This window comes from Aedes albopictus, chromosome 2 (assembly GCF_035046485.1).
Source record: "Aedes albopictus strain Foshan chromosome 2, AalbF5, whole genome shotgun sequence".
In the NCBI taxonomy this organism is placed as follows: Eukaryota; Metazoa; Arthropoda; class Insecta; order Diptera; family Culicidae; genus Aedes; species Aedes albopictus.
The window spans coordinates 69,282,586-69,304,930 of NC_085137.1; the positions used below are offsets into that span (position 1 = coordinate 69,282,586).

General features: G+C 41.4%; 1 protein-coding gene across 4 annotated transcripts in view; it reads right to left on the reverse strand.

Annotated features, from left to right (window-relative positions):
- Positions 1 to 22,345, reverse strand: part of LOC109423939 (adenylate cyclase type 3) — a 273,333-nt gene that overhangs the window by 13,823 nt on the left and 237,165 nt on the right. For all 4 annotated transcript variants that reach the window (XM_062849826.1, XM_062849824.1, XM_062849827.1 and 1 more), the window contains exons 15-18: positions 12,025 to 12,226; positions 11,255 to 11,327; positions 10,955 to 11,027; positions 10,549 to 10,857 (exon numbers count right to left, since the gene is read on the reverse strand). In XM_062849826.1, the coding sequence (XP_062705810.1) occupies positions 10,549 to 10,857; positions 10,955 to 11,027; positions 11,255 to 11,327; positions 12,025 to 12,226 (657 nt within the window). The remainder of the gene's footprint in view (positions 1 to 10,548; positions 10,858 to 10,954; positions 11,028 to 11,254; positions 11,328 to 12,024; positions 12,227 to 22,345) is intronic.

Below are 22,345 nucleotides of genomic sequence, written 5' to 3' on the forward strand. Positions count from 1 at the left end.
TAATTTTTACCGTACAAGCAATGACAAAACTAAAGACTTTTATATTTTTTAACACTTTACATGACAAAGGAGATTTGTCAAAAAATATTAAACTGTATAGTTTAGTCATTGCTTGCACGGTAAAAAATATTTTCGATCAGCCATGCATCGACTTAAATGGAGGTTTCAGTGTATCAGAATTGAAAGCAGAGTGAAATACTTTTTTGGAATTCCAATGCCATTCAATATTTGTAACGAACGGGTTACAACTTGATCTTAGAAAGCCAAAAAAAAAAACATGAATTATAATCCAAATCGTTATATATCTTCAACTTTTGCATAATTTGAAATTCCCATGATAGCTCATCCTACTATGTGCGAACGATGTCGCTGCTAAACGTCCGGACACGTTCTCAGTATTTTGTCCCACGTTTGGAACCGGTTGGATGAGGTTTCATGGAAGGGGAGTGATCTACAAATTGCACTATTAAAATTTAATACAGGGCTAACCATGATGAAATTGAGACCCACTATTCAATTGTAAAAAAAACTAATTTACTTAAACAGAAATTAAATGTTTTGCTAAATGTTAAGAGGGTTATGTATACCCCAAGTAATCGTCTTTTAATTTCTGTCTGAAGATAGCCTACTAACAAAAGTCGCGCCAAGATCACTCCTATTAAAAAAGCTAGGGTAGCTGTTAATATTTCCAACCGCCAATACAAAAACCAATGCAAACGCTTACCATTTACGACTGCTGAATCGACATATCGGCTGTGAAAATTTGGCATCTACAAACCTGGCGTTAACACCGGATGGAGCTACCGTATGAGTGGGGGAGAGAGTTTCCAAAATTAAGGTAGTGGGAGAGTCACGATTATAAAAGCGATGGACCACCTGAGGATCGCTCTCTGTTCCGATAAGGAAATACACCAGTAAGTCCGGCTCCGCGATTTTAACTCGAGTTGTGTGATTGAAGAATCTTCGAAGCTACATCGGGCGTGCAAATAGTGCTAACATTTGGAATATTGCAAGTTCCTTAGTAAGTGGAGGTGAAAGTTGTGATGAGTGGTGTCCTTTTGGATTATAGTGCGGCAGTTCTGATCGGATACCTCTGGGAACGCTAGAGATCAGACTGCGTGACACGTGCCCGATTAAAGTTAACCTTTCCCTCCGGTAAAACCCACTCTAGTGCACTATAGACCCCAAATCTGGTGTGAATCGAGTTATTAAGACTATCCGTCAACATATAGTCTCGCGAGTCGTGAAAGTTTCAAGACTGGCCGTCAATATCCAGTCTCGGGTACAGTGTACCGGTTAAGTGAGAAGCCCAGTGAACGTAGTCTGAGCCAACGTCCAAGGAAGACGCTACTTGGACGCCCTGAGGCCAGGAACGCCACGAGCGTCGTGGCAACCCCATTGAAGCACGTGCTCCGAGCGTGCTCGACGAACCACGACCCTAGACGATCGTCATCTAACACCCTTACACCGAGATCGGCGTATCTCGCTCGGCGATCCCACTACCCAGCCGTATCATCCAAAGAGCGACCGGCTAGTCGCTGACCCAGGTATGTGAGTGACCCCTAACCGCTCTGCAACATTGTGAGCTCTCCCCCGATCGTACGATCGACAGTCCGGGTGGAGCCTTCGACCTCGACGGCGCCCAACCGACCGACGGCCGCACCTCCTCAAAGCTAGCCAACGAATTTAACGCATGTGTACTAGAACGAATCTTAATATGAACTCTAAAACCCACCCCAATGAATTAGTTAATACAATGTGTGCACCTAATGACAGTGATTTTATTTATTAGCGCCAAACGAGAGCACCTCAACTTCTGTAAGACTTTCTACGATCGGGTAAGTGTCCATTTATATGTTCTTCCCTTTGGTTCGCCCTGAGATCTAACTGAGCTAGTCATTGTTAAGGCGGAAAACCGCGAATACGAAATTAGGATTTTCAAAGAGATAATACGATCGAATGTTTCAATTGGCGCGCAGCGTAAAATTATTGTATAAAAAAAATTTTTTGCGAATTTTTTTTTTTTAACGGTAGAGGGAAGAACGATAAATAGACACTTTATCGCGAGAAGTCTACATGGACTCTAGCATGATTGCTCGTCGTTAGGGGCATTTTTGTGAATGTTGGCAATGTACAGCTGAATCACCCGAATAGAGATTTTAATAGGTACTACTCAGAACAATAGTTGGTTTGACGATTGATTGCTCGGCCTCAAACAATAGCTTTGACCTTTCAAGGACATCCATACGATTGAATTTACATTTGAATAATGGAATCGTACAACTCCTTTCCAGCTTCTCTCAATCGAGAGGTAACGTTTGACAAATGGTATTACGAAATACGGGTAGACCTTCTCACGGATGATGAACTCGCGTTTGAATTAGCGGTTAGGGATATAGCAGTCGATAAAGATCGCTCGCAAAGACGGAGATGCTTGAGAGCTAGGTTGAAAGTAGAGAGACACGAGGGTAGCAGTGTAAGGACCTTGAAATCTGACCCGAAGGAAGACATTGAACAGTGCAGGGCAAAGCTTGCTGAACTGGAAGCAATGCTCCGCGAAGATGCGACCACCGTTTGTAAAGATCGGCTACTCCACTTAGGCGCGAGAATTAAATTGGTGTTGTGCCATGCACCCCAAGACCTAAAGGATGAATTAATCAAAATGTTCGTTAGAGTGACGGACCATCTATATTTTTTTTATTACAAGTCAGTAAGATTCGAACATGACGTAGAAGGAGAGGGGGCAGAGTCGATTGGAGATGATATGGAAGACATTCCCACTTTAGAAGATATTCTGAGGGAGACGGAATGTGAAGTGGAGCTGGTAAAGGTTCCGCGATTAGTGTTGCTAAAAGAGTTAGAACGACGTCTGCGGGCCGAACAAGCGGAAGAGAGTCTAACGGTGGAAGTGGCAAATCTATCGAGTCAGTTGCAGAAATTTATTCATCACAAGGAAACCTGGAATCAACAGGTCCAAACTGATGAAGTCGAAGATCTTGTTCCAAGGCCGCCGGTAGTATTTACTTCCGCCAATCCGGCTGCTCTTGGTCCCTCGACATCGATCCAAGGTAATTCATGGAAAGATGGCGGAGAATTAAATTCACGTTACAGTTTCGGGGGGCATTCGACCTACAATTCAGGTTTAGGGTGGACACCATACGCTGATGCCACTAATGTTACACGTTCCTCGTGGACTAATCCCATTCCCTCCGTTTCTATTCAGCCGACTCTCTTCAATATTCCAGGCTCCTCAGAGCCTTTTCCAGGATGGAGGAGTTCCCTTCCCAAGTGGAACAACTCGGCTCCACCTCAGCCCCCGGGTGTTCCACCTTCGACAGGGTTTTGGACTTCTCAACACAGTGGCTGGAATCCAGCTCCAAATTTTCCGGTTCCGGGGAATCCTGGGAATCTGGGACATCCCCAGCACCGAACCCTGCCGGTGTCGAAATGGGCGATCGACAAATATTCAGGAGACGACCAGGGATTAAATTTAAACGAGTTTTTATTTAAGGTGAAAAGCCTAGCTCTCTCTGAACGTGTGTCAGATGCGGAATTGTTCGATTCTGCTTTGCATCTATTTAGTGGGCCAGCATTAAACTGGTATCACTCAATGCGCACGACTGGTCGTCTTTTCAGTTGGGACCATTTGGTCATGGAACTGCGCTGTGCTTTTGTGCATCCAGATCTTGACAATATGGTCAAGATGAAAGTATACCTGCGCAAGCAGCAGCGGAATGAATCATTCCAATCATACTACTATGATCTGGAAAAATTATTTCGCTCTATGAGTTGTCAAATCCCGGAGGATGAAAAAATGAAGATCGTAAATCAAAATATGCGGACAGATTATCGAAAACAATTGACCTTTTTACCTATTTATGATCTCCCATCCCTCATTGCTGCGGGAAGGAGAGTTGATGCGAACAATTTCTCCCTCTACAACAAAATGTTCGGAACAGAGAAATCGGTTAACGCTGTAGCAGTCGACGCCGAGCGGAAGCAGGAGGTTAAGAAGGCGCCAATGCGACCTGACCATCGACCAGGAAACCCTGGTAATTTCGGTCGTCAATCCCAAAACTCCGGTCATATTAATCAACCCCCATCAAACTTGGGAAGTAATGCCCTTCGCGTCCCCCCCAAAATCAATCAAGCCAGTTCTTCAACTTCATCCCAACCTACCCAATCTGGAAGCACACAGAGAAATAACCCCCATAAAACTGCAAAGCTACCATCAGTGTTAGAGAAATTGGTAGATGAGCATCGTCCACCAGGAATGAGTTCATGCTACAACTGCGGAAAGCAAAATCATCAACACGAAGAATGCTCCGAACCAAAACGAGTGTTTTGTTTGATCTGTGCTTTCAAAGGCTTTGAGACACTGAACTGTCCATACTGTCGAAAAAACGGGATTCAGACGAACCAAAGTCGTGGTTCGTCCAATCCCTCGCGCGATTAGAATCTTCTAGCCAGCTGATGGATCCTTCTGTTGAATGGGAGATGGTTTCAGAACACATGTATGCTCCCCATCAAGAAGTGAACCAAATAACTCTAAAAGACAATGACGACAATCGACCCTACGCCCATATCAAGTTTTATGGTATCCACACTCTAGCATTGCTTGATAGTGGAAGTCAGTCCACCATGATAAGTGACTATATCTTTGGTAAAACAAAGGCTCGTCTCCTTCCTCTAGACCGCCCAGTAACTTTAAAAACTGCAGGTGGCGATACTCTAGAAGTCAAGGGACAGATATACGCTCCCTTCACACTGAACAATCAAACGAAAGTAGTTAAAACTCTTGTAGTACCACAGCTTGCAGTTGATTGTTTGTGTGGAATGGATTTTTGGGAAAAATTTGATATTTTTCCGACAATCCAGTACACTGCTTTTGCAGAAGAATTAACAGCTACAAAACCCAGCCCTGAATCAACCCTGACCTCCGTAGAACAATGTAAAATTAACGAGATTAAACAATCCTTCAAAGTTGCCATTACCGGCCAGCTTAGCGTAACTCCGTTAATCTCCCACTCCATTGAGTTAAAGGAGGAATGGAAAGATAAGCCAGCAGTCCGGCAATTTCCTTATGTAATGTCGCCAAAAGTTCAAGGCCTTGTTTCCGAGGAACTTGAACGTATGTTGAGTCTGGGCATAATCGAACGAACCAATTCGGATTGGGCCCTAAACGTTGTACCTATAATAAAGCCAAGTGGTAAAGTTAGGTTGTGTTTGGACGCTCGGAAGATTAATGAGAGAACCGTGCGTGACTCCTACCCTTTACCACACCCTGGACGCATATTGAGCCAGCTCCCAAAGGCCAAATATCTTTCCACCATAGATTTGTCGGAAGCGTTCCTACAAATCCCTCTAGAGAGGAGTTCTAGAAGATATACCTCGTTCTGCGTCCAGGGTAAAGGGTTGTTCCGGTTCACCCGACTCCCATTCGGCCTCATTAACAGTCCAGCTACGCTGTCTAGGTTAATGGACCGAGTACTGGGTTTCGGGGAACTGGAACCAAACGTTTTCGTTTATTTAGATGACATAGTCATCGTAAGCGAAACGTTTGAGGAGCACGTACGGTTACTCTTAGAAGTCTCTCGGCGTCTATCGTCCGCTAATTTGGCGATCAATCTGGACAAGTCAAAGTTTGGCGTGTCCGAGTTGTCATTCCTTGGATACCTCCTTTCAACTGACGGATTACGGCCGAATCCGGAGAAAGTCCGTCCAATAGTCGAATATGAAAGGCCGTCGACTGTCACAAAACTACGGAGGTTTCTAGGGATGGCAAACTACTACCGTCGCTTTATACCTGACTTTAGCGGGATAGTGGCTCCCTTAACAGAAATGCTCAAAACAAAGTCTAAAGCTATTCGCTGGTCGCAAGAGGCTGAAAACGCATTTACTAATGTGAAAGAACGCCTGATTACAGCTCCTGTCTTGAGCAGTCCGGATTTTGGGAAGGAGTTTATAATTCAAACGGATGCATCGGACGTGGCCGTCGCTGGCATCCTATCTCAAAACCAAAACGGGCAAGAACATGTAATATCCTATTTTTCCCACAAATTAACAACTCCGCAGCGAAATTATCACCCTGCTGAAAAGGAAGCCTTAGCGGCGTTACTTTCGATAGAAGCATTTCGTGGTTATGTAGAATGTAGCCATTTTACTCTGATAACCGATTCCTCCGCCTTAACCCACATTTTGACTACTTCCTGGAAGGTGGGATCCCGGTGTAGTCGATGGAGTTTGAATCTGCAGCAACACGACATGACTATCATCCACCGTAAAGGCAAGGAGAATGTAGTGGCGGATGCCCTTTCGCGGAGTGTCGCTGCAATTTCAAACTCCAAAGATTCATCGTGGTACACTTCCCTAAAAGAAAAAGTAGTTGAGAATCCGGACGACTACGTCGATTTCCGAGTCACGGATGGTCAATTGTTTAAATTCGTATCCGCCGGAGAAGCGCTCTACGATCGGCGATACGAATGGAAATTATTTCCCCCTCCCAGTCATTGTCAGAGTATCATAAAGGCGAATCATGACGATGCCATGCACCTTGGCTACGAAAAAACGTTAGCAAGGATTCGCCAAAGGTTTTACTGGCCAAAGATGGCCAAAGAAATTAAGCAACACATTCAAAATTGTGGAACGTGTAAAGAAGTTAAGGGACCCTCGGTACCAATGACTCCACCGATGGGCGATATGAGAATAGCAGAGCATCCCTGGCAAATCATATCTGCAGACTTCGTAGGTCCCCTCCCGCGTAGTAAAAAAGGAAATCAATATCTTCTAGTCGTTTCAGACTTATTTAGTAAATGGACGATGCTCGTCCCTACTAAAAGAATTGAAAGTGCGAGTTTGTGCGCGGCGCTAAAGGATGCGTGGTTCTACCGCAATTCTACTCCGGAAATCATGATCACGGATAATGGGTCCTGCTTTCTATCTCGCGAATTTAAAGCCCTGTTGGATAAATTTGGAATACAACATTGGCGAAATTCCCGTTATCATTCGCAGGCAAATCCGGTAGAGAGAGTGAACAGAACAGTGAACGCGGCCATTAGGACTTACGCTCGTAGTGATCAACGTTTATGGGACACGCGCCTAAGCGAGATCGAAGCGATCTTGAACAGCAGTATTCACAGCTCTAGCAAGTTTTCCCCGTTTTTTGTTACGCACGGACACGAAATGTTCATTGAAGGGTCCGATCACCGTAGAACCCAAGAAATCAGCCCTTTATCCGTGAATCAATCAGAAGAACAAAAAGCGATTCATTTTGGTGACCTGTACGCCCATGTTAGGTCAAATTTAGCAAAAGCTAACGAAACGTGTCGAAGGCACTATAATCTTCGGCATCGTCGATTTCCAAATGCTTTTACACCCGGTCAATTAGTGTACCGAAAGAACATGCGATTATCTAGCGCCGTAGATAAATACAACGCTAAATATGGCGCTCAATATTTGCCTTGCAAAATAAAATCCAAAATTGGGACATCTTCGTATGATCTCGAGGACTTAGATGGTAAACCCCTAGGGATTTGGCCAGCAGTCCATATTAAGCCGGGTTGAAACTGGATATTTGCTAGGATACCAAAACGGCAGGTCATTGCACTCGCTTGGTTATCGGGATGTCAGATCAAGGTTTTCAGTTTTAGACCCCCAGTCCAGCATCAGAGTAGGATTTGTCGTGAGAAGTAGTTCTGAGGCACTAAGATACGTGCCGTCACAGTTCATCAGAAACCAGAGAAAGAAAAACGTTTGGGCCAGATTATGTCAGGCCAGCAATATTCTAGAATAATAAATTTAGTTGTACGAGGAAATCGAACACGACGAAGGTTCAGCTGTGACTGAAGCCTTGCCGTCGGAGACCTAGCTCACACCGCTTGGTCACACCCGAGCACTCATTCCTAAGAGTGCTCATTTTGGGTACGAGTCTCTCAACAAACCGCGAGAGGTACCACATTATTCGTATGCATACTAGAGAATACGTAAGGGAACCCGATCGTTAAAAATGTTCCGGACGCGGGACGAAATTTAATAGCGTAGGTTTCAAACTGTAGTTGATAGGTCGACCGAAGTAGGTAAGAATCCCCTCCGTATCGTCACTAAACCATACGTGTGGATATCTAAAAATAGGGTAGTGTGTGCAGAATGAATGTCATAAGATTGAAAGAGATGTGTATAGAGGCCTCAAGAGATGTATGAATGAAATGGAATGAGTGTACGAATAGTGTTTAGAATAGTTTTATTTAGAAATATTGCAGATATGAAGCAGGTATGAACGCAGATTTTGCTTGATGTTTGCGGTCCGACTCCCAAAGACGATGTAATCCGTATAATTTGGATCTCTTTGGAAAGGCAGGGGCCTGAAGTTGGAGGGGGGGCAAAGCTTGTCCCAACAAAAGGTTCTGTTTAGTATTTTATATAAATTCCTCTATTCACCAGATTCCGCTGAACTTTGTTAGTTGAAGCAAAGGGCCTTTGAAGTATGGGCAAGATTGCTTAGATAAATGTATTTGACAAAAAAAAAAACAACATACGTTATTTTTTTTCTCCTATCCCGGGGAGTATTGTAACGAACGGGTTACAACTTGATCTTAGAAAGCCAAAAAAAAAAACATGAATTATAATCCAAATCGTTATATATCTTCAACTTTTGCATAATTTGAAATTCCCATGATAGCTCATCCTACTATGTGCGAACGATGTCGCTGCTAAACGTCCGGACACGTTCTCAGTATTTTGTCCCACGTTTGGAACCGGTTGGATGAGGTTTCATGGAAGGGGAGTGATCTACAAATTGCACTATTAAAATTTAATACAGGGCTAACCATGATGAAATTGAGACCCACTATTCAATTGTAAAAAAAACTAATTTACTTAAACAGAAATTAAATGTTTTGCTAAATGTTAAGAGGGTTATGTATACCCCAAGTAATCGTCTTTTAATTTCTGTCTGAAGATAGCCTACTAACAAAAGTCGCGCCAAGATCACTCCTATTAAAAAAGCTAGGGTAGCTGTTAATATTTCCAACCGCCAATACAAAAACCAATGCAAACGCTTACCATTTACGACTGCTGAATCGACATATCGGCTGTGAAAATTTGGCATCTACAAACCTGGCGTTAACACCGGATGGAGCTACCGTATGAGTGGGGGAGAGAGTTTCCAAAATTAAGGTAGTGGGAGAGTCACGATTATAAAAGCGATGGACCACCTGAGGATCGCTCTCTGTTCCGATAAGGAAATACACCAGTAAGTCCGGCTCCGCGATTTTAACTCGAGTTGTGTGATTGAAGAATCTTCGAAGCTACATCGGGCGTGCAAATAGTGCTAACATTTGGAATATTGCAAGTTCCTTAGTAAGTGGAGGTGAAAGTTGTGATGAGTGGTGTCCTTTTGGATTATAGTGCGGCAGTTCTGATCGGATACCTCTGGGAACGCTAGAGATCAGACTGCGTGACACGTGCCCGATTAAAGTTAACCTTTCCCTCCGGTAAAACCCACTCTAGTGCACTATAGACCCCAAATCTGGTGTGAATCGAGTTATTAAGACTATCCGTCAACATATAGTCTCGCGAGTCGTGAAAGTTTCAAGACTGGCCGTCAATATCCAGTCTCGGGTACAGTGTACCGGTTAAGTGAGAAGCCCAGTGAACGTAGTCTGAGCCAACGTCCAAGGAAGACGCTACTTGGACGCCCTGAGGCCAGGAACGCCACGAGCGTCGTGGCAACCCCATTGAAGCACGTGCTCCGAGCGTGCTCGACGAACCACGACCCTAGACGATCGTCATCTAACACCCTTACACCGAGATCGGCGTATCTCGCTCGGCGATCCCACTACCCAGCCGTATCATCCAAAGAGCGACCGGCTAGTCGCTGACCCAGGTATGTGAGTGACCCCTAACCGCTCTGCAACATTGTGAGCTCTCCCCCGATCGTACGATCGACAGTCCGGGTGGAGCCTTCGACCTCGACGGCGCCCAACCGACCGACGGCCGCACCTCCTCAAAGCTAGCCAACGAATTTAACGCATGTGTACTAGAACGAATCTTAATATGAACTCTAAAACCCACCCAATGAATTAGTTAATACAATGTGTGCACCTAATGACAGTGATTTTATTTATTAGCGCCAAACGAGAGCACCTCAACTTCTGTAAGACTTTCTACGATCGGGTAAGTGTCCATTTATATGTTCTTCCCTTTGGTTCGCCCTGAGATCTAACTGAGCTAGTCATTGTTAAGGCGGAAAACCGCGAATACGAAATTAGGATTTTCAAAGAGATAATACGATCGAATGTTTCATATTTTGTTTCGATGCTAAATGTACTTTGAGTAGCTTGAAAAAGCTTGCCAGCATACTTTTATCCTGAATGCAACCACAAAGTTCCGTGTGAAATTCATCTGAAGATAAACCTAAACTATTGTTTACTTGAGCCGTTTGAGGCGACGTCCAGTTTGCGAAAATATTATTTGCTGTTCTCCATTTATTTTTACCTGGCAATCATCTGTTCGGCCATTAGTTTAAATACAAACACCCCCACAACTTACCGCATCAAAGTCCGATATGACCTCGTTCAGGAAGCGCAAACACTCCAACCCCTGATTGTTGACCGTTTCCTCCGAGTAAAAGTCGGAAAAGTTTGGCATGCTGGCAAACAGCACACCCACCTCGGCGTAACTTTGCGAGTACAGCTCGTCGTGCGAACGCTTCCGGTTGCCCATGAAATGCTCGGCCACATGCATCGGCAGCACGTTGTACACCAGGGCCTCGTTCCGCCGGCGCATGTCGCTGGCCCGTTCCTTCTGGTCGCTGACTTCGGTTTTCCACATGAAGATTACCCGGTCCACTTTGTCGATCTGCGGCAGGGTGGTGGTGATGTGGGAGAGAGAATTGATCATAACGAGAAAGGATTACATTTGATTATTTTTGTTCCCACGGGTTCGGTGTACTTACATGGCGCGCCAGGAGCGAAAGTGCTATCGTCACTGCCACCAACAACGCCGACAGCGTATATCGCAAGGGAAATCTACGGAAAACGGAGAGGTGTTAATTGTGGGATTCACCGGGCGTCGTGCAATGAAAAATAAATTAGGAAGCACACAATTTTGGGACCTTTTTGTGAAACAGAATATCTATATAAAAAGAATGGGATGAGGGTTGTTTGTGAGTTCGTATACAGGTGTGGTATTAGCAGAAAAGTGTGAGGATGAGAATTTGGTGTTGGTCGGATTAGATGTTGGATGAGTTATTTACACATTCATTATCTCGAAATCCTCGTGTCGGAATGCTTCGTCCAAGTTGAATATGTTGATGTAGCAGTGGATGGCTGCGTCCAAAAGCGAGGAAGAATACAATGCGGAATTCAGTTTTCCTTTTGCTATGCAAATGTTGGATTTGTAAGGTCAATCATCGGTCACATTTTTGGGATGGTGCTATTTGTAAGAAAGTTGTTGAATAACGTGCCCGGCAGATGAATGGGAACACCACTAGGATTCTTAACAACGTCTATTTTCATTCGTTCTCCACATCCAATTGTACCATCTGGATTCAATGCGAACATAATCATTTGCTATCGGAGTTGCTACGGCATTCTTGCAACATGCCCTGCCCACAAAATCATTCTGACTTTGACAACTTTATGGATCACTCTCCTGCACTCCACCAATTATCACTCTTAGCAATCGTTGCTTAAACACTCCTCAACAATTCCTGCCTATTCTAGTTAGCAAAAGTTAAAACTGACCGATAGTATTGTAATGGATCTTATTGGTGTTATCATTACACGGTTATAATCGACGACAATTTGTATCTCACTTATCTTCCGAGAACCGTTTACGAGAAACTAACCGTATGGTGTGATCCAAAACGGCATGAAACGTACCTACTAATTAATCTTCACCTCTCATCTCAACTTGCCGGTTAAACTCTAAATCATCATGTACAAGCCCATTCCTAATTCCACCCAACACCCCACCACCCCAAAACCGACATCAACCCCATAGCCCCATAGATAGTCAACTTACCGGTAATGGCAACCATTAATGCAATTTTGCTCAGATGCGACAGCTGCGTGATGATGGAAACGGCCACCAGGATCAGCACGGCAAAGTTGCTGAAGTACGACGGAAACAAACAACCGGTCGACGGGTGCATCTCGTTCGGCAGGAAGGACACGTCGGTGACGGTGATGTTCAGGTGCAGTGGAGTCCGGAAGGAAGCTGCCAGCTAATGGATTGTGTTGTTGGATGATGATGCGGGGGAAAATAGGTATAGAACAAAAAAAAAAAACAGGTAAGTGAATGGCATTCCGAGTTGCACCGGACCTGGATGGACATGAAATGACGGTTGGATGGTACAGAGAGAGGTACATAGGCTAATAAATTCCAGTTTGATCGATGATGATTGAAAAGCTTTCTGTCGGTCGATTGAATCGGGTCCCATCGTAATCCTCAATTGTCACTGGAGATTTAATAGTTGAGGTGGCCAAGGGTTCAAAATTGCATTTGCATCTGAGCCACTAACTGGAACAACGGTACCTTCCGACAATTTATGAGCAGAATATATTATGTGCGGTTCAGGTACATCTTCATCAAGATTGAGTTAATTGAAGATGATTTTGTATGAGCTAACTTGATTATATTGTAAATCCAAATAAGATCAGTCACTGGGCAGAGTACCTGGATTAGAAAAATATACCTAGTCGGGATTATCTTAGATTCAGAAAGTTGGAGCTAGGTTAAAATGCACCTTTACAGTTGCGTATTAAAAGAGAATCTGCCGTAAATGTTGCTTAATGCAGGTTTTGGCCCAATATTCGTCTGATTGAATGCTTAATCTTTAGACTATCGAAAATAAAAATGAACATAAGTTTAATTTCATACCTATTATTCCGTTACCTTTTCTATCTTTTTCCGTTTCCTCCTTTTTTCACTCTGCACTTCCAAAAGAGGCAATTTATGCAATTTTGGATGTGCCGGTCATTATTTTTTTGCTTGAAGGCCCAAAAGATTGTGCTTTTGAAAGCAGTTCAGTTGATAATTTGTGACAGTTTAGTGTTTGAATTACCATGATAGCGCAATAAGCAAGGTGGAATGTTGATGTAATGCTGAAATACGGCTTGCTAAAATGCTTATTGGCAACCTGGGATTTTTTGTTCAAATATTGGAGCACGGCTCCATGGTTTATGAAAAATTAGGGAAGTTCAATTTTGTAAAGGAGTTATAAGTTGAATATGAGTCATTCCACATGAAGTGACCGAGAAAATGTGAAAATTTGCAACCGACCATGACGGATTTGAACCAAATTTGGTTGAAACATTTGTTTAGATAGAAAAAGAAAAAAATCCAAATTTTGGTGCCGATTGGATCACCCCTCGGCCCGTGGCAGCACCCCTCGTTTTGGCCGATATGAAAATTTTCCTCTCTTTTATTTTTATCATTGAAACGATTGCACTTACACATTTTCGACCTTCGGCTTTTTCGAAGGAAATCGTTCAGGGAATCCAGAAAAAATATTAATTTTTTGATACAGTGTTGCCAGATATCATATTTTTCAATTTTAAAACTAAAAATCGATTTTTCTCAAAATACGTATATTTTGATTTTAAAAATTTTGATTCCATCGTGTTTATCAGACGTTTTTCGATCGAAAAAGCTCAACTCCCCAAGGTAATTTGCGTCGTTCCTGAGATATAGCGTTTTTAAGAAAAAATATTTTTTTTTCATATGAAGTATCTAATAAAATCAGGTGCAGTTTATAAATTTCGCAAAAAAAATTGTTTGATGCCATATAAAGACGTTTTGTGTTGATTTGAACAATATCAAGTATAATCAGGATTGAAAAATTGTTACAGTGTTGTCAGTTTATCAATTATGAGTCTATCGTAATGGACTAGCATAACCTGTTGAACTAAAAAAATGTATCTATTGAGATCATCAATTTTAAACAAATTGCATATGTTTTAACACTCTCTGAACGGAAGTGCTGCCAAATGTGTAATATTTATTGTAGAAATCTTAATTTTACTAGAACTTTAGTATGAAATCTAATTAACAAGCCAAAAGTATTTTTTTATTTAGGTTTAGTAAATTTGGCAACATCGACGTAAAATATATTCAGGAAAATATTGATGAGTGTATTTATAAGCAACAGTGTTGAAAATGTCATTTCGATATAACTACATTCAATGACCCACAGCTAATTTCAGAAGCTGAACCTGAAAATATGGAATATGATAAAATATGAAGTATGATATCCTTTGGAATTAGATAATATTAGATACTACGCATCGTCGCGCAACTGGTAGCTCTGACTTCAGTATTTTTATTTTATATTCGATGGTCCAACTCCTTATAAAAATCCCTGTAAAAATATCTTTTGATTGATTTTTACGGCAGTGTTGCCAAGTATGCTAGTATTTAGTGGAAACGCAAACAATAGGTGCGGGGATGCTTAGTATTGCGTTTCGTCTTACTGGATTGCAGAATAATAGATCATGTCCTTTATTGTCCCGGACAGAGAAGTGAAGAACAGTGTTGAGTATTGTGTTGTCTATTGATGTGATTGCATATGGTATGAGTTTTTGTTTGTTCTTCGTGGCGAAGAATGAACAAAAATTTCTGAGTGAAATGGATTAGTGGCGTTTGCTCCCTAGAGCCTACTTTTCCTATGCTTTTTATTTGCATGGAAAAGAGATCGGTTGTACGCGAAAGTTAATTCCGATAAATCAAATCGATTGTTCGATCAATTATAGGTGACTCCCAGATCGACAATGTATAGTATCAAATTAAGCGGCTGTCCATTTATTACGTAAGAGAATTTTCACGATTTTTTGACACACACCCCCCCCCCCCCCTTGTAAGATTTTTTGTATGAGAGCCAAAATATTTTTGTATAGCGCGTAAGATTTTCCAAACCCCCTCCCCCCATAAACCCTTACGTAATTAATGGACAACCCCTAAGGATCGGTATATTCGCCTCACTCCATTCATATTCATTCCTCTTTGCTAAATCGAATCGAGAAAGATGCAGCAAACGGATTGTCGTGATCAAACATGCAACCCCATCACCATACCAGTGGGTAGCCATGCGCAAGTTGCTTGACATGGATATTCGTTGCCGTTCGTCGCAGTTTTGATCGCAAGCGAATGAATGAATGGCGATTGGTGAAGAATGCTGGTGAGTGATCGAAGTGGCTGCTGTCGTCGCTGACAAGCAAACACACAAACTAAAGTGACAATCGTTCGCTGCAATCAGACTTGTCCGCACTGAACGCATGAAAATTCTGCTCTTTTGATTTACACCACCAAAACCATCGTATTTATGCAATCTTCCTATCTTACCCGATAAAAGGATGTTGGGATGACCTAAATGTCATTTTGAACTGTCAAAAAACCGCACCCCAGAGCCACACTGTGCGCGCAAAGAGAATTTCACCCGGGTGAATTCACCCCAGTGAATTTCTCTTTGCGCGCTCAGTGCGGCACTGCAGTGCAATTTTTTGACAGTTGGAAATGTCATTTAGGATATTCAAACATTCTTCTATCAGGTAGGATAAGAAGATTACATAAACGTGATAGTTTTTGTGGTGTAAATCAAAAGAGCAGAACCCAAGTAACAATCAGCATGCCTTGAAGGTTTATTCATGTTTTATCCTGGTTTTATACGAGCATGTCAAAAAACTAGTTGTTCTAAACTAGTTTTATGTTGTCGTTTTTTACTTTGAACCTTTTGCGTTTCATAAAACTATCATATAACTTCTGCTATAAACATCTTCAGTTAAAGACTTGCAAGTAGACATGAATTGGTTTTATCACTTATTATATACCATTTCAATAAAACTTGCATTTGCGGTTGTTGTCGGAGAGATTTTTTTGTAAACAAATACACAAAACTGTGAGGCAATGCATAAAACCAACAAAAGATTTCGTGGCCGTATCATAAACCAAAAAAATGCTGTGGTAAAACCGCTAGTTCTATCATGAGCTCAGTTATGACTACCTCAGGAGGGTTAGCCCTATTGGAGGAATCATCAGAAACACAGAGTTTTATCAGAAAAATATGTCGCCTAGCCGGGATAATTCATGTAAATACAGAAAAAATATTACTCAATTTTATGATTTCACGTACAGCTCAAGATCAAATTAAACCATACAACACGTTTCCGTCATTTTATTTTGTCAGAAAAATTACATAATGTCTTTTAAACTCCGCTGTGTTGAAAAAACCTTTTTTGCACCCAATTCCATCGTGTAAATTAAATGCATTTAACTTCTAAATTATGCATAGTTTGCGTGGCGCACTTAGTTTTTGTCATTATCACAGTCACATTCACCACAAATTTTCCGTGGCATGTCTCCTGACACGTATTAAATAGGAAAACAAATCTGAATTCCAGTTCTGCATCTTTCCAATTGATGGCTGGATAAATAACGAAGCATAATTTATTCTGACGATCGAACATTGCGAGTGAAAAATAATCAAAACAATTATTTGACAAGTCAGAAGATGGTTTTATTTAGAAGATTGATAAAACTATGATACAACCCGAAATCCTAAGCCGGTTTGCATACGAAGTCCTGTAGACCCTAATAAGACTGGGCCAACCTTTATAGTTGTAGCTTCCACAACCAGAGGTGCGCACATCGTTTTTCTAAGCGTTAGAGGTTTCACCTAGACGGGTTTGGTGGTCTAGTGGCTACCGCTTCTGATTTATATGCAGAAGGTCCTGGGTTCAATCCCTGGCCCGTCCCTTTCCTCCTACTTTGTATCTTTCTATATACTTTCTCTCTGCTCTCTACATATACAACTCATGTATATTCACATGTTCATAGCCCATCGCTAGAACAGAAACGGGTTGAAAAAGCCGTTTCACTTCCTTCCAAACCTTCACAGCACAGTGTCTCAATCCTATTAGAAAACGCCTACAAGTTATGCAATCAAACGAACTGTGCCGCACATCTTCAAAATAATAAAAACACACAATTCTATCACCTTACCCTGTTATCCACACACCAATGTGTGAATCTTCTGCCAACAAATTCCCAACAACACTCCAACATCCGCATGAATTTGTGCTGGCGCAGAGGTATATTCGGTCAGATGTGGATACAAATGATTGCAATCATCACTTCCTTACCCTTCCCCCACATTGACCTGCAACCTGATGTGGCAGACGCCATTGTCGCCTAAAAACAGAAGATCACCAACGCTCACACACTGAAGATGCCTGCTAGTCCCCGGCAGAAATCTCATTGGTTCCTTGTGTGAGTGTAGCTGGTCTGGCGATACTGGAGTAGCATCTACGGGCGGTCAATCAAGCTCAAGCTCAAGCGTTAAAGGTTTCACCTAGTGTGAACTAGGCGATGGATTTTCATGAAAATTATTCTAGGTGTTACGTCTGTTCATCTGTGTAGAAAAGGTCAACAACAAGGTCGTTAGAGAAGACGTGTATTGTTTTTATCTTGCTCACACATCTTGCAACACACATGGTGCGATTTTTCAGAACAACCTGTACATTGTCAAACACTTGAAGGTTAGGTTTCATGGTATAATAAAAAAGGTAAACTGGCAACACTGTCACAATTTTTTTAATCCTTTTTATACTCGATATTGTTCAAATCAGCACAAAACTTCTTTATATGGCATCGAACAATGTTTTTTTTACGACATTTATAAACTGCACCTGATTTTATAAGATACTTTATATGAAAAAAAGTGAATATTTTTTCTTAAAAACGCTATATCTCAGGAACGACGCAAATTACCTAGGGGAGTTAAGCTTTTTCGATCGAAAAACGTCTGATAAACACGATGGAATCAAAATTTTTCAAATCAAAATATACGTATTTTGAGAAAAATCGATTTTTAGTTTCAAAATTGAAAAATATGATATCTGGCAACACTGTATCAAAAAATTAATATTTTTTCTGGATTCCCTGAACAATTTCCTTGAAAAAAGCCGAAGGTCGAAAATGTGTATGTACAATCGTTTCAATGATAAAAATAAAAGAAAGAGAGGATAATTTTCATATCGGTCAAAACGAGGGGTGCTGCCACGGGCCGAGGGGTGATCCAATCGACACCAAAATTTGGATTTTTTCTTTTTCCATCTAAACAAATGTTTTAGCCAAATTTGGTTCAAATCCGTGATGGTCGATTGCAAACGGTCGGTCACTTGGCGTGGAATGACCCATATTACGATCTGCTTCTACTTAGATCTTTCTCAACCGATTATTATATTTTCTTTGAGAATGTGTATTGTCACTTTTCTAATGTCCTGTTTTTATATAGTTATCAGAACAGGTCGGACTCAATTATCCAGAGTCGGGTCCTGATGCTTCGCAAACATATCTGGGGAACGGAATGCTCTATAAAGCTGAAATTTTGTCATTTTGCCAAGACAACTTTGATTAGTGATCAACCAAAATTTCCTAGCTTGCGATGGCTTTTAAGCGGCATGAGCGCCCAATATGTGGATATGCAAATCAGCATTGCAGTTTTGAGGCATCAAAATGACTGTTTTGAATTCATTTCTCGTTTCCTCAACTATATGAGTTTGAACTATTCCTCCAAGGTTTTCCCATAGCTTGCCGCATTTCCATCATTCCATCATTCCATCATGGATCCCTCCAGAGATTCCTTCAAGAATTCATCTAGGGACTTTGCCAGACATTTTCCGGTGGATTTGTACTGGGATATCTTTAGAGAATCCTTTAGTGATTGTTTCAATGGTTTTTCCTTCAGGACTTCCTCAGGAATTCTTTAGTACTTCCTCCTGGGATTTCTTCAAAAATGGCTCCTGGAATTCTCTCAGGTATTGCTCCTTGGATTTCTACAGGAATTCTTCCTGGCATTCCTCCAGGAATTCCTCAAGGGATTCCTCCAGAAATTCCTCCAGGAATTCTTTCCAGGATTTCTGCAGGGATTCATCTAACAATTCCTACAGGGATTCGTTCAAGAATTTCTCTAACAATTCCTCCAGAGATTCCTTCCTTTCTACAGCACTTCTGTGCTCCAGTGATTCTTCAAGGAAATCCTTCGGGAATTCGTCCAGGAATGCCTCCACGGATTTCTCTAGGGAATTCTTCAGGGGTTCCTCTAGGCATTCCACCAGGCATTCCTCTAGGATATCATTCAAGAACTCCTCCAGGAGTTCCTTATGAAATGGCTCCAGGAATTGATCAGGGAATTCCTACAGAAATTACTGTGACAAGTTTTCCAGCTAATCCTCCAGGGATTCAGAAGTTCCCCCATGAATTCTTCACTTGATTCTTCTAGGATTCTTCAAGGATTTCTCTAGGAACCCTCTAGTTAGTAAATCCTCCTTGGACTCCTTTAGAAATTCTCCCAGGAATTCCTCTCGGAATTCATCCAGGAGTAATTCCAGATATTCCTCCAGGAGTTTTCCCAGCAGTAGTTCCTGAAGTTCCCCCAGGAGTTCCTCAAGGCAATTTTTCAGAATTTTATCCAGGATTTTTTCAAGGATTCTATCAAGAATTCCTCCTGCAATTACCGCAGGAATTTCTCCAGGAATCCCTACAGGAATTTCTCCAGGAATTGATCCATGAACTCCTTTGAAAATTCCTTTGGAGATTTGTACAGCAGTCCCTCGAAGAATTTCTCCAGGAAATCCTCCAGTGATTTCTGTAAAAACTTTTTCAGGAATTTCATCAGGAATTCCTCCCGAAATTTTTCCCAGAATTCTTCCGGGAATTCTTCCAGGGTTTCCTCCAGGAATTTATCTAAGAATATCTGGGATTCCTACAGAGATTCCTCCAGGGATTCTTCCAGAAATTCCACCAGGAATTCCTCCAGCAATTTACCAGAAATTCCTTCAGCGGTTCCTCTAAGGATTCTTCCAGAGATTCGTCCAGGAATTCCTCCAATGATCCAAATTCCTCCAGTAATTTCTCCAGAAATTCTTTCAAGAATTATTCCAGAAATTCCTCTGATAATTCCTTTAGGAATTTCTCTAGAATTTTTTTTCAAAAATTTCTCCAAGAATTCCTCCCAGAGTGTTTCAGAGATTCCTCTAGAAATTCATTCAAGGATTCCTGCAGGAACGCTCTCAGTGATAGTTCTATGGAGTTTCCCCAAAAAATCCTCTAGGGATTTATATAGAAATTCCTTCTGGAATTCCGCCAGAAATTTGTGCAGAAGTTCCACCAGGCATTCCTTCTGAGGTTTCTCTAGAAATTCCTTCAGGTAATCCTCCAGAGATTCTTCCACGATTTTTTCCAAGGATTCCCCCAGGGAATCTTCCAAGAATTTCTCCAGAAATTCCTCTAGGGATTTCTCCAGGAATTCCTCAAGAGGTTTCATCAGAAATTTCTCCAGTGTTTTCTCACAGAATTCCTCTAGGAAATCCTTCTGGAATTCATGAAGAGATTCCTTCAGTATTTCTTTCAGGGTTCGCTTCAGGAATTTCTCCTGAAAGTACTCTAGAAATTTCTACTCGAATTCCTCAAAGGATTCCTCCAGAGTTTCCTCCAGGTATACGTGCAGTAATTCCTCCACGGATTAATCCAGAAATTTCTCCAGGGATTTCTGAAGGAATTCTACTAAAGATTGCTGCGGGAGTTCTTACATTGGTCGCTCCCACAATTCCTGTAGAGATTCCACCAGGAATTTATCTAGGCATTCATCCAGGGATTCCTCTAGCGATTTTTCCAGGCACTCCTCCAGGTATACTTTCAGAAATTCCTCCAAGATTTTATCCAGGAATTCCGCCAGGAATTTGTCCCGAAGATCCTCTAGAAGAGATTCCTCTAGAAATTGCTTCAGGGATTACTCCAGGAATTCTTCGAGCGATTTTTCCAAGAAATCCTCTAGGGATTCTTCCAGGAATTCGTCCAGAAATTCCTTCAAGAATTCCTCTAGAAATTTATGTAGGAATTCCTTTAGGAATTCCTCAAGAGATTTCTTCAGACATTTTTCAAGGGATTCCTCTCATAATTGCTCTAAGGATTCCTCCAGTAATACATCTAGGGATTTCTCCAGGTATACTTTTAGAAACTCCTCCGGGGTTACTCCAGGCATACCTGCAGGAATTCCTCCAAGGAATTCTCCAAGAATTCCTCCGAGAGTTCTTTCAGATATTGCTCCAAGAATTCCTGTAGTGTTTCCTTCAGAAAGTCCTCTCAGAATCTTAAGCAACGTCCATTTATTACGTAACGTAAAAATCAACATACCGAGAGAATTTCAACAGGACATGTCGAAAAAAATACCTAACAAATTTCCAAAAGAACTCTTAAAGAAATTGAAAAACAAGCATTTGCAAAGGAATTGGCCAAACCATTTTCAAAAAAGTTGAGCATGAGTATGAGCATTGGTGACCGTACACTTCGTAGTTGCTACTCCGTGATTGACTAGAGCTAGCAGAATTGCACAGAGAACCAATAGATGGGGCTTGGGATTAGCACACCTTCTTCAGTGTGCACGTTCCGAGAACTCGAATTTTAATAGGTCAATAACGGCGCCGGCCACGTCCTTACGGTCAACCGAGGAAGGGAAGGAATGTTAGTTGGACAACCGTTGCTACTAGAGCAACGTTTCTCAAACTGTGGGTGACTGGTGGGTCGCGGGCAGAATTTTAGTGGGTCGCCAAGGTTTATTGATTCGATTGATTTATCTTTATTATAGAGCCTTTCAGCCCGTGAAGTTTTAGGCGATTTTGTAATAAACATCATCCTTAAATTATATCGAAGAAATTTACAAAAACTCTTTTCTAGAAATGAGGTTATTCCTTAATTTTTCCCAAACTACTGTTTAATGAGGCATAGTCCGATGCAAATCGAGTATGGAAGCTATTTTGCATTCTAAAACCGATTTTTATACGATGAAATTTATTATTAGTAGATCCAAAAATCTGGTAAAGTTTAAAACTTCTCCAAATTTTCTCTTCTGGAAAGATAGGTTCAAGTTAGATTGGTGCTTGCAGTTTTCATTTAAAACTAGTTTTCCAATGCAAAGTTCAGTAGTTAGAATTAAAAAAGTCGAGATATCGGCAATCAAGCAGAAAATTAATGAATTTCGATAACAAATTCTTTGTTATGTCTACCGAAACATGTATATTTTTAAGAGTTTCGGTGAAGCTTACCTATAAAGAACAATTGAAATTGAAGGATTTTTTAAAGATCTACAGAAGCATAAAATTGCCATCATATCTTCAAAGACTTTGTTGAAATTTTATATTTTATATTTTTATATTTTTATTCCTCAAACGTGTGGCAGAGTTTCTAAAAATCTTTGAGTTCTGTAGTATCACTTGAAGCCACAATGATTTCATTTTTATTAGAAGCGTAAAAACTTATCTTAATTTTTTATGACATATGTTTTACAGAA